The 13,200-nt window shown below is 34.5% G+C and overlaps 2 protein-coding genes across 2 annotated transcripts; both read right to left on the bottom strand.

Annotated features, from left to right (window-relative positions):
* Nucleotides 1-243: 243 nt before the first annotated feature.
* On the bottom strand, nt 244-5,394 carry LOC138137407 (transient receptor potential cation channel protein painless-like). The gene is made up of 2 exons (XM_069056769.1): nt 5,318-5,394; nt 244-3,267 (listed from the first exon to the last, which is right to left on the bottom strand). Exons 1-2 carry the CDS (start codon nt 5,336-5,338, stop codon nt 580-582), a joined length of 2,709 nt encoding a protein of 902 aa, XP_068912870.1. The 5' UTR covers nt 5,339-5,394; the 3' UTR covers nt 244-579.
* A 3,029-nt stretch (nt 5,395-8,423) lies between these two features.
* Nucleotides 8,424-12,691, bottom strand: LOC138137225 (uncharacterized). The gene is made up of 5 exons (XM_069056537.1): nt 12,635-12,691; nt 12,164-12,288; nt 11,930-12,097; nt 11,785-11,844; nt 8,424-11,722 (listed from the first exon to the last, which is right to left on the bottom strand). Exons 2-5 carry the CDS (start codon nt 12,260-12,262, stop codon nt 10,154-10,156), a joined length of 1,896 nt encoding a protein of 631 aa, XP_068912638.1. The 5' UTR covers nt 12,263-12,288; nt 12,635-12,691; the 3' UTR covers nt 8,424-10,153.
* Between the last annotated feature and the right edge of the window lie 509 nt (nt 12,692-13,200).

Raw genomic sequence — 13,200 nt, 5'->3', positions numbered from 1 at the left:
CTTGTTATTTAAAACCTACGAGGATGGGCATAAAATAATAGAGAAAACGTATAGTTAGAGCTCAAATTTTGTAGTTTAAGTGCCTCAAAATAGTATATTACTCGTATTATACGAGTTTTGTAAGACGCTTGATTATGACACGAGTTGGTTGGGGCACGACGAACGCAGTGAGGAGACCTCCAACAGAACGACCAGCCTCTGCCATCTTCGAAATAAATTAAATTTGTTTTATTGAAACACCACTAAATTAAGTATTTATTTATTTATGATTGAAAAAATTATCAGATACATATAATAATAAAAATAGCTCCATTAAAATGTGGAAGATTGAAGGCACAACTTATTTGGCAGTATTTTCCACTGTTAAATAAATGAAAATTTTTGGAAGAATTTTCAATAAACATTAGCATACAATAAAACTAAACAGTCCAATAGATAACATTCTGTATTTAATAGTTTTTTAAAATGCTTTTATTGAATTTTCATCAAACAATAATTTCTCCATAAAAGTGAGAAAACAAAAACGAGCTTTTGCATAAAATTTTCCAAAATTTTGACATGACCGTCCAATTTCTGTCATCATCTATTTTTGTGAAGTCCAACTTTTATAACTTGCGAAATTTCTTGAAGGTTCTTGAGTCTATCTTCGAGCAATTCGAGTTTCTCCAACACTTCTGAATTAACGTGGTGTCGAATACCTTCGTAACGTTGTTCGTTAACTTTCGACTTTATGTATCTGAACAACTTCTCCAAGGAATTTTGTCGTTTTTCCCTCTTGGTTAAGATAAAGTCTAAATGTTGTTTTCCATCATCGTCAATCATTTTTTTGTCGTTGATATTTACAACCACATATTTATTGTTTACGAAAAGATATCTCCCGCTATGGAAATGACGTAAGATACAGTTGGGTAAACACCTCAGACAAGCACTATCCAGGTACTTTTCAACTTTCACAACAAAACTTGCTCTTTTCGAATGTTCGAAGAGTTTAACACGTTTGTTTAAATTTTCCATGTCGGTGACGAGCAGACCCAGCAGCAAATTATGCAAAATAATGGCCATGAACAATACGAACAATAACAGAATCAATTTTGCAAATAGTTGTTTGTATGAAAAATTGTGGAACGAATCTTGACTAGTACTATTTGAAGAAGACTCTTTCCTCCATGGAGTTTCCATGTAGTCTAAATTTCCGGTGAACAAGACAATTGTTTCAAAAATTTTATTACCAAAATCTGTCCAAAACGCTTGGTCTGACTCGGCAAAGAGAATGTAGAAACAAATTGCAAAAGCTACGAATTGGATGAAGTAAAACACAATGTACATCAAATAGAAGAGGATTGTATGGAAGATGATGATATACTTAGCACATTTTGGAACTTGTCCAAGCAACAACAAAAGTACAAAATTGGAGCTTAAAATGCACAATACTTCTACAAAGTCAACCCAATTCTCGTCCACAGAATATACTAGAATTGTCGTGACTATAAAAAAAAGTTCGGCATAATTACTAAATTCGCGAAAATAGGAGCCAACGCATGCAGAAAGTTGAAAGACTTCTTTAGCCATGAACAGCACTAAACAAATCACCCCTAGGACAAATACAAACCCCACACTGGGATTGGACACTTTGTTAAATTTACAAAGAATGTAGATGTTCAGGAGCAAGTAAAAAATAATGTAAAAATACAAATTTAGATAAAAATATTTCACCTTCATAAACCGTAGCTCCTCCCACTTTTGCATTATCAAGATTTTAAAGACGAAATGAGTAAGACAGACGTAGAGTACCGGTGAAGTCACAAACGTTTTTAAACCTTGATCGACCGAACCGTTCTTGATGAAACTATCATAATGTATGCAAATCTTGTCCTCTTGTTGCTCCACACATTCGTCCAAGTGCTTTTGTATCACTTCCGGACCGATCTTTTCCAGGACTGTGTTAGTAATTGTGCTGTTCAACGATCCGGGAAACTTCAACAATAAGAGAACGTTCTCTTGCTTAAGTCGCGTTAAGCTGTAATCTAGCGTCCATATTTCGTTCAGTTTTTCAATTCCTTCATCATCGAGAGGTGTTTTTGAAGTGAGGAGTCGGCTGAGTACGATGGACAGGGTGCAGTTCAAGTCAATGTCGTTGGTGGTGGAACCCACTAACGCGATAATAGCAGGACAGAGTTTGTTTGGGTCGAATTTGGTCTCGGTGCGGCCTAAAATCACGGCTACTAAAGGGTAGTACCCTTTGACTATGGCCGCTTGCAGAAGAGTCTTCTCGTTTTCGAATTTCCTCAAAGTGAAGTCGATGTCAGCGCCGTTGTCTAGTAAATGTTGGATGCATTTCACCATTCCGTTTTGGCAGAAAATCTGGACGAGACGGTTGGCTGTGATGTCTTGGTAATGAAGTGGAGAGTAGGATTCACATCTCGCCTTCTCTTGGTGCCAAGCGATTAAACCTCTGCGGAAGCAGTACTGCAATAAAGTACAACTAGAGTTCGCCGTGTTGTCACCATCGATACTTTCGTTGGTTTCTAACAACATCTCGCTTATTTTCCCGCCCTTATAACTCAAGAAAGCTTCTTCGTCTCCTGATTTCAGTAGTCGGAACAAAATCTTCGTATCTGTGCTAGTTTTATTGGGCAATGCTTTTGTTTTAATTTTTTTTATTTTCTTTTTACCTCTCAGGAGCTCTCGAGCAGTCTTTCCTGAGACTGCACCTCGACAAGAATCAAGATCTATACTGTCTTGGGTCAGCAGCATATCCACTACTGTAAAATACTTGCGCTTGATGGCGATCAAAAGAGGAGTTTCGTTCCAGAAGTTGTTGTGGTTCACGTCGATGCCTGCTTTTATTAAAATTTCGGCACACTTTACGATCCTGTCTTTTTCTTGGTTGATGATTTTCGATCTCTTCAGATCAGTACCATTTTGACAAGTTAAGTTGAAAGACTGGCCTAGGTCCCCATGGTCCAACAAGACATGTAAAGCGTTCTCTGATAGTATCGTCAGAGTGTTAATTTTTGTTTTATCTTTGGGTAGCTTGTCACATATTAGTTGCAATTTGTCTTTGTCAGTGGTACGGGCAGCGTAGTGCAAGGCTTCCCAACCGTACCATTTAAGATTTATAGAATCTATCTCAGCTTCTTGCTGTAAGTTCTGCTTAATGGTTTCAAGGCTAAGTGTTTTAATTCCATCTGCCCACCATGGATCTGATGTAGTAGAGCTTAATTCTTCCTCTACCTCTATTGTTGTTTCAGAATTTAAGCTGAGTGACTGCAATAAAAACGATTACTTTAAATAGTAACAGATTTACTTATGATAAAACCAAAAAAGAAAATCATCAAATATGCGAAATTGCAGTCAACGGCGAAAAACATATACATATTTCTTTCTATCACAGTCTGAATGACCTTTTATTCAGAAATTGCAAAAATGGTGGAGGCTCCGATGTTTGGTTTAAATGTTGATAAATGTCTGTTGTTTTACAGTACAGTACAGTTGTGGATAAGTATGGCAACTATGTACGAAAATTTATGTGGCAAATCTGTAGGTAGGATAGAGTTGACATTTCTTTGACAGTTCATAGTCGCGCAATTTTGAAAATTGTCGAATCAATGTGCAATGTGGTATAAAAAAAATCAAAAGCACGCTTTTGAAATGTCATACAAATGTCAACTCTACCCCTCCCACACAGTTGCCACATAAATTTTTGTACATAGTTGCCATACTTATCGACAATCATTTTAAATCAGCCAATATGTAACATTTTAGATATCTGGAATTGATAAAGTACTGCAACAATACAATAAAGCTAAATGTGGTGCAAATAAGGATTGGAGGAAGCATCAATAAAATGGATGGAGACAAAGACCACAGACTGTTGCTATTTACTTGATACGAACTCAGAGGGATTTTATTCACGATCATGAGAAATAAATTTAAAATTAATTTATTGTATCATGAATTCATGAGTTTGTGAAGGCTTTTTCGTGTTTAAAGACCTCAAGTTTATGGTAGCTGAGCTTTCGTGGGCCTCGTTTTACTCGCGTTTTAAAATGGCCCACTCGTGCCAAAAAAGGCCCAATTTACACACAAATTCGTCAAATAAATTACTAATAACTATTTGCTATAAAGAGGGTTCCCGTAATAAAAGGTAATATTATTATTATTTAATAAAAGTTCTCTTCATGTCAGCACCCAGAAGGACTCGTTTTTTTCTATTTTGCTCTATTTTTGCGACATGACATTGAACAAAAATCAAGATCAAGCAATAATAGTCAAAAAATTACTAAACATATTTGCAGCGTTGCCAAACTGTCAATCAACAGGTGGTGTTTCAATAGAAATGGCAAAGCCTATACTTAGTAACACAGTTTTTGACTGGTTTTTGTTAGTTATAAAATTTATTTTTTCCAACTTTATTTTTTTTTCTCAAAAATTTCCTTATGTAAGATAACAAAATTTGTATACCGTCGTTTAGACAATTAAAAGGGCTATCAGAATCAAGAAAGAAAAATAGGGGGTTTCTATTAAAAAAAAAAATCGATGACGTCATCATTCGAAAACAAATGACTGTTTGGAATTTTATTTGGTATTAAAACATGTATTTTTATAAACTAAAATTGATCCGTTTAAACATTAAAAAAAAAAATAATTTTTAATTAATTTATTCCATACTTTTGCCGCTCACTGTATAATTATAATTAAAGTAAGCTATGACTTTTAAATTAGATTGGCAACACTGTTGACGTTTAGGGTTCTCATGTTCAATCCTTTTAATTTAAAAGAAATCAAGCACTAGAAAATAATACAGTTTTGTTGACAATCATAGAAAATGTTCAAAGTGTTCTTTCCACGCTTGATGGGTACAACTGTTAACTCGCCGTTTCATATTTTCTATTGAATCTTGCGTCACTTTGACAATTCAAATCAAGTTGTCATTCAGTGTTGCCAATCTAATTTAAAAGTCATAGCCTGTTTTAAGTATAAATTTAAATTAGGCCTCTTTTCAAAAAAAAAAAAAAATGTTTCGAAAAATGAGGCGCTAAATGCGAAAATGTGTTGTCACAGCGAGGTGGAGATGAAATTATCTAATTAAAATGTAATGACTTTGGAATTTATAATTTTTTATATAAATTGGCAATACGATATACTCGCGTGGAAATTATAATTACAAATGAAATTTTTTTTGCACTTTATATTGCCTGGGATTTTATGCAATAAGGTCATAAGTTAGGAATGATAACAACACTGTTGAAGCATCAAATCAACATTTTGATGATTAATCTTTGATGCAAGAAAATCACTAAAAGTATCTACTTACTTGATAAGAAGAATGGGACATGACTTTACAGTTAAACCAAAATAACTAAAATTCGTTGTGAATTCAATGAAAAACCGGTAATAGATATGTTATCGTAGTACATATTTACTATTTGGTAATAAATCTGGGAAGTCTTAAAGATTATTTATTCCTATAAAGAATAACAAATATGTACAGAGCATTTTTTTTAACTGTTGCCATAAGGAATTGCATAGTAAAACTTATACCACCTGTTAACTTTTATTCTGATGAAAATATTCAAACCATTTTTGGAACAAAGTTGGAAGATTTTTTAAACTATCGGTTAGATTACACTTCAATATCCTAAACTGTCGAAAAAGTTGTGAAAAAAATATTTTCTAGCGCGCCGGAATAATAGTACGTCGAGCAATTTGGAGCCTTTAAGGGGCTCGTCGAACAAAAAAACGTTGTATTCAACTCGTTCGTGTGTAAATTGGGCCTTTGGCACTCTTGGGCCTTTAAAACGCTCGTTTCATTCGCGTTTAAAAATGGCCCACTTGTGAGAAAAAAGGCCCAAAATTTGTCATTTACGAAATTCGGAGCGTTTGTTTTTGGAAAATTACACTCACCTCTTTCGTCGGCTCGTGTAATTTTCGTTGCAAAAGCTACTCATTTCTTAAAAATGACAAATATTGTCGGAAAATTCACGATTTGTTTTGATCAGATTTTGCACAGAAATTTTGTTATTAAAGCATAGGAAAAAAATTACAAGTTATTTGAAGAAAAAAAGGAGGTATAAAAATCAGCACAAAAATCACTTGGTGGCCATTAAAAAAAATATTAAGTTTCCATGGAAATGCACTGACATGAGTAGGCTAAAAAATGGAGAATAAGAAGTAGTAAAAAAATCTTTTGTAAAGACATTTTGTTATTAAGTTCAAATTTACAGAAATTAACCGCCCATTCCATACTTTTGACTAACCCTGAATTGTAATGAAAGTAGTATTTTTTAAAATCATTTTATTCAATTCATTATACATATTGTGATGAACCAAGTGGGTAATTCAAAAATCCCACCAAGCGGCCATCTCATTTTAGTTTCTACCAACATACGCAATAAAAATAAAACCCGCGAAATTCAAAAAAAATGGCCAAGAGCGCGTGATCGTACCTCGTTGATTTCCCTACGTTGTGTTTTTTTTTTAATACAAATTAAACATTACCAGATTCGTTCCAACAGGGTTTGTGAACCACACAGAAAAGTGCAAATAAAACAACACGATAATTTTAACCAGCTATTTATTCAAAGTTATGATTTTTGTTAACGCCGGGATTAATGAATAATAAACGTCTCGGGAGAGGGCACCCAAGTCTCCCCAAATGTGAGAAGACTACTCATTTAGGACTCTAGGAAAATGATGAGCTCTGGCCATTCTCCCAGACCCCCGAATGAGGCTCCGCTAAAACCTCTCCTGAAAATACGAACAAATCCGAAGTGACAACGTGGACGGGACAGTTATTGAAAATTGAGCAAACCTGATTTCATAAACAACACAATCTAAAATTCAGGAAAAACAGAGGGGTCATGTACATTACAAACAATGCAGTTACTTCGGACCGTTCGAGCGAGAGCGAGCACTAGGCGAGAACTTTAGCATGTTTTCCTTTTTCTTTTCAAGTTAATTTACAATGTGCGGCAGATACGCTATAGAAGGAGCGAGTGGCTTTGTGTGGTCCGATGGTCTGTGGCACCTATCCTTACGACTTTAACATTTCCCGCCTACCCGTGATTTAGTGCTAAGGGAAAAGTCCTAACTGCTTTACGTTACGTCAACAAATTGAGGTACTCTAAGTTCATCGGTTGAAGTGAACATGACTTTTCCAAAGCAAAAGAAAAACAAAACGCGCTTGTCAGGCTACACAGACTCAGGGAAAATAGACCTGATCACATTTCCGGAAGTGTGCCATGGAGCTCGGGTATAACCCAGCATTCAACAAGTCCTGCCAAGCGTTAGGTTTTTGGGTCTCCCTTGGGGTGCAAATTTTATGAGGACCGCGAGGCCGTGTTCAACGCTTGGAGGTTAGAGGAAACAAAACCCCTCAAACAGAGAGAGACCCTCGCGGTAAGGTCAAGAATTTACATTTACAGCAAACTGGAAAAAGCAAACAAAAAAAGAAACGCGACAAATATTTGTTGACAGAGCTATCTAAGAACACTTTCAAATTGGGATGGAAAAGTGGTAACAACCATTAACACATACATAAAAATAAAAACATAGTCCGGTCGACCCTAGCATATTAGAGCCGGTTTGTCGCCAAGGGGGGCGCCCTGAATAATATGGAGGGCGCCCCGGGACTAAATGTAGTAGATCCCTAGCTAAGGAAAACCCACGGAGACACCTGAAATATAAAACATTTGGTTGCTACCGGGATGGAAAGTGGAAACTTTGAAATATTGATTAAAGTGTTGAACAATAACTAGGTACTTATCACACCAAAAGCGTCACTCGGAATAGTTAAAAGGGGCTCAAAAATGAGGGAGTGCGCTTAAAAAGTGAAAGCCACAGACCCAGGCTAAAACTTGGTGCCTTTTTTTCTTTTAGGAACGTTAGTGAATTGTTACATCTGAGTTTACAAAAAAACGTGAGCCGTACGATTTTATAAAATTTGCAAAGCTAGAACCAAGCTGCCTTACGCTCCTTCGCAAGCTTATAAATGTTAAAAGCGTAATACATGGGGATGGTCGAGATAACTGTGGATTCTGTAAAGCATGGTGGAAACCCACGTGCGACCCATTTGTGTCTTATTATTGTTAAACTACATTTCGCGCGAAGCAGAATTAATTTTAGTACCCCAAACACATACCTAGTTCAAAAACAGAAGCTGGACAGCAACATCTAGCACAGTTCAATAAAAAAAAACAACTAAAAATTGCACAATTTGAACACAGAAAAATACATCGTACTTCTGCACTACTCTGCAGTCAAGACAAAAGTGTCTCCAAAAAAAAACCATGGCCGTTCATCCCCTGTCGACTTTCATCCCCGCCCCTAGCGGTCGCTTACGGTACCAACATTGCTTTTTTTTTGTCGGCGGTTGGTTTGAATTCAAAAGCGGGTATCTCAATATACATATTCTTTATTAGAAGAAGAAAGATGAAAGAATACCCACTATGCATTTCTGTTTTTTTTTATTTTGCATAAACCCTTTTAGGTCAAATTTCTTAACTTACAACAACATGCAAAAAAAATATCGTATACAACACGTTATATGAAAGTCTCTTTTTTCACTCATTTGCTCGTTAATCATAATCAAACTGCAAATTAATGAAAAAAACCATGACTTCATAACTAGTTCTACAATGGCCGGCAATAAAAACTAGCCATCACTTTTCTGTTACATCAAAATCCAAATGTATAGTTAATGCTTTAATGACAGTGACCTTTAAATGATGGCTAACTTTTTTCTCCGGCCACAGTACAATATACTATTCTCTAAAATTGAAAAATATAGTAATATACTTATATGTTTTGATAATATACAGACAGGCTGATTCACATAACTTTCCGATCCTAACGAAATTTAAATGCAGCCAGCAATATGTTCTTCATTCATAACTTGATCCAAAAACATCAATTATTTTAAAGTTTTGTATGGTTTGGACATCCCTTACTAAAGTCTTAATTATAAAAATTTTAAAATGGAAGTAGAGGTATTTTCATATTTGGTGGCGGAAACAAAAGACTAAGAAATGTCACAAAATTGTATTGTCAGTGTCAAATTTCTCATAAACGCCGTAAAAAGGAATGTCTAGGTAAATTTTAATTTTCGCTAAATAGATTGAAAAAATAAATTCTAAGGAAACCAATTTTTGTCAGTGCTTCAAAAGGAAAAGTTATTCTCATATAATCAAACGTATTACAAATTATGTCTCTAGTTCGACGATTAATAACTTTCTTATTGCCAATTTGCTGCATTTCTGTCGAAATCACGAACGTCTTTGAGAAATTTGACACTGACAATACAAATTTGTGACATTTCTCAGTCTTTTGTTTCCGCCATCAAATATGAAAATATCTCTAATTGATAATTTTTTTTTTTTTATTTAAGAAACTGACTCATATATCAATACTATATCGACCCTTTCATTATGCAGCACATTTTAATTAACAAAAATTATTTCAGAATTATACAAAAAAGAATTGTGAAGTAATTGTCAATAATGTAAATATAGTAAAGTAAATATAGGTATAGTTTGTCCAGGGAGAGATTGGTTGACATAAAAGTCACTAAATTCTACGTAGAGAAAGGAGTAGCTAGCGCACGTAAAATTTGAAATATATCCTTCAAGCAGTAACATTTTTGCCCTGGAATTATGCTCTAATTAATGTATTTTAGTCCATTTTGTAGTGTTGGGTTAATTTAATACAATTTAAAATCTCCCAATCTCTGACTGGACGAAGTTTATCAAGTTATCACTGAATAACGTACTACTGGCTGCATTTTAATTTCGTTAGGATCGGAAAGATATGTGAACCAGTCTGTATATATTACTATTGTAAAAATTTGTTTCACAGTCTAGGACTGGTTTACAAATCTATGATGGGCATGATGACCAACTCAATAGACCGGGACCAATGGCTTAACCTGACTTCGGAATCACGAGATAGAATATAGCTGGGTCGGAATCGAACCCGCGACCCTCGCGTCCCTGAGCCGAAACGGACTCCCTTAGGCTATATTCTATTATTATTATAATTTTGAATAACACACCTCGACCCACAACAACTACTGTCGGTCAAAATTGTTTACAGATTATTTTTTGGTCCCTCATCGAAAATTTGCCACTCTCATAAATAGTGAAATGGAAAAAAATTAAAGGTCTGGTGGTACTTGTACCAACGTTGGACACCCTTTAATCTTAACTAAGTAGGATAACTTCTTTGGACTTCGCTCAACATTTTTTCTCTCAATGCATTCACGGATTCTGTTAACATCGTCCTCCTCTAACACCAAAATGTTGTCAATAATGTCCTCAGTTATTGGTACATCAAAGTCCTTGATGGAATAGTCCTTGAAGAACATGTTTAATAAGGCATCGGGTCTTAATTTTTCTAAATAATCGTCATTGCATTCGACAATTTTCTCCAACTTGACCGGAAAATTCAAAACATCGATAGAAATAGAATTCGAGATCTTGCCGAAAATTAACGGTGCTTTAGCTTTCAAATTTTTAAGGTTGAAGAAGACGTCCAATTGTTCCGGAAAAAAATTCTGAGGGATTTGTAAATCGGTCATAATGATAAATTTTAATTTTAGAGATATAATTTCACTTTTGAGAAAACTTATCACTTTGATTATTGAAGAAAGATGTTTTTCGTTTTCCGCTGCTAGAATTAAGGGCACCAGACCAATTTTCCAAAGACCTAGTGCCTCACTTTTGATGACTTTTAATTTGGTGGAGATATTCGGAGTGCATCCATTTTTTGATTCTAGAATTTGATTCAGAATCACGTAAAGTTTCTTGACGATGTCTGAATCACTTCTGATGATAATGATGTCAAAGCTTCCAACAATTTTTTTCCACATTTTCAAATTGTTTTTTTCAATATTCTTTCCGATGACGTCTTCTGGTAGTACCAGATTAGATTCCAAGAGTAGTTCCGCAACTTTCACCAAAATATCCGTCTTGGTCAACTTATCGTAACTCTCATTCTCCTTAACAGTCTGACTTGTCTTGAAGAATTCCCCCACATACTTGGCAATATCGTTAGAAATATCTTTACTATTGTTAAATTTGCTTTCAATCATCATTTTTATCAGTTCTCTTAAACCGAATAATTTCTTCTGATTTTTAAACAAGCTAAACTTATTTAAATCATTTAGATCTTCATCTTCATGGTTCAATAACTTGAATATACAAATATCATCAGGATCGTCGGTACTGTTCAACAAATTGTTCTCCTTGTACGGAGGAATTAACACTTTTCTATCACCCCATGACTTTTTCTCGTTGTCATTCTTCCACTCCTTAACTATTTTCTCATAGATAAGTTTAGAATTATTATTCTTCTCCACCAACAAATTGGAAACCGTGAACAACTTGAAATATGTTATTTCATAATTCGTCTTGTTCTGTAGTTCCTTTAAAGTCTCGTACAATTTCTTGATGCTGAAATCTCCCTCTTCAACACTCAGGGCTGACATTTTAACGTTGATCCTGGTCTGAATTTGTCTGCACTGAACGGCGTGGACTTCAGTAACGTCTTCATTTATCACCTCGATTACAATGTCTCCAAAATCTTTCCAGTTGACGTCGTTTATCGACACTCGGAAATCTTTGCTGTAGTTAGCAAGGGAGTATCGCAAAGTAAAAAATGCAGTCAGCGTGTTTATATACAACTGAATTTGTTCCGGAAGTTTTTTCCCAGAGTGGATGTATTTCTGAAAATTGATAATTGAAAATTTTTCGTAGTATTAAATGTAGACATTTCATATTATTGTACCATTTCATTTGATCTTGCACCATTCCTCGGCACTTCTGGTATTGACGTCTCTTCCTTCCCCTAGAAAAATTCGTTGCACATTATTAAAGGAGAAATTTTTGAAAAGAAAAACAACTGTTATCTAAAGAGTAATTACAAATATTACCACATTGCGTTTGGTTTCTTCCTTCTTTTTCTTCATGATTTCCTTCCAGGCTGCTTGATGTGTTTTTGTTCGAAAGTGTTGTTTTTTTTTTTGTCCACGGACAAAATTCTCACCGCATATGTGACATACAGTTTTACGAGTAGTATTGTCGGTACCGACAGTGTCACCCTGAAAAAAAGAACAACTAATTAAAAGACCTTTCCCTTAAAAACTAACTTTTAACTTCTCACATACAGAGGATACGCTGTTTTGTTTTTGGTCGGATCTGGAAGCGGTCAGACCGTCTGTTTCTATCAACGGAAGGCTTTTATAGTGGTCATCAGTCTCAGCCATCTTAAAAATGAATGAAACTTGTTTTACTGAAACAACAATAAATTAAGAATTTTTTTATTTTTGATTGAAAAGAATTATCAAATACTTATAATGATAAAATTTGCTTATTGGCAATGTCGAAAATACAGTCGCGGACAGAAAAAAGTAAGACAACGTTTTTTCGCTAATGTAAATCTGTTTACTCTTTCAATGGTTACAATTAAAATATTTATTTATTTATTTATTATAACAAGTCTTCAATTGAATTGTCTAATCAACTTAATTTACGATATTGTTGTCTTTTACAAAATAATGTCAAAGCCAACTGATGAACTTTTCAATTGAACACGTGTTAGTAACTTAGTGTTTGATGCAAGAAAAATATCTACTTACTTGATAAGAAGAACTGGACATGACTTCACAGTTATACCAAAATAACTAAAATTCATTTTGAATTCAATCAAAAACCGGTAACAAATAAACTTATCATTTGTTATCGTAGTATTTACTATTTGCAAATAACTTAAAAATAAATATGGGAAATTTTCAAGATTATAAATTTGCTCCTATAAAGAATAACAAATACGACTGTTAAATTATACGTTCATTTTATACGTATCCATAGATACATAATCTAGTTCATATTCCACTAGGACTAGGGGAATATGAACTCATATTAACAATCAAAAACAATTTGTTTCCTTGACAACCACAACAGTTCACTTCGACAAATTGTTTTTGTTGAAATTTTATAAGCACAACTAAACTTATAATAACAGTCGTAGATAAAGTATCGTATTCAATTCGTGTATAATGGGCCACATTACACTTGAATAATTATAATACTCGCTCACTGCGTTCGCTCGTGTTCTAAACAATTCTCGTGTAATATGACCTACATTATACACTCATTAAATAATATACTATTATTCGGCTACGTAGTTTTGGAGAAGCATTAC

Source organism: Tenebrio molitor, chromosome 8 (assembly GCF_963966145.1).
Source record: "Tenebrio molitor chromosome 8, icTenMoli1.1, whole genome shotgun sequence".
Lineage (NCBI taxonomy): Eukaryota > Metazoa > Arthropoda > Insecta > Coleoptera > Tenebrionidae > Tenebrio > Tenebrio molitor.
This window is presented reverse-complemented; position numbering and strand designations above follow the sequence as displayed.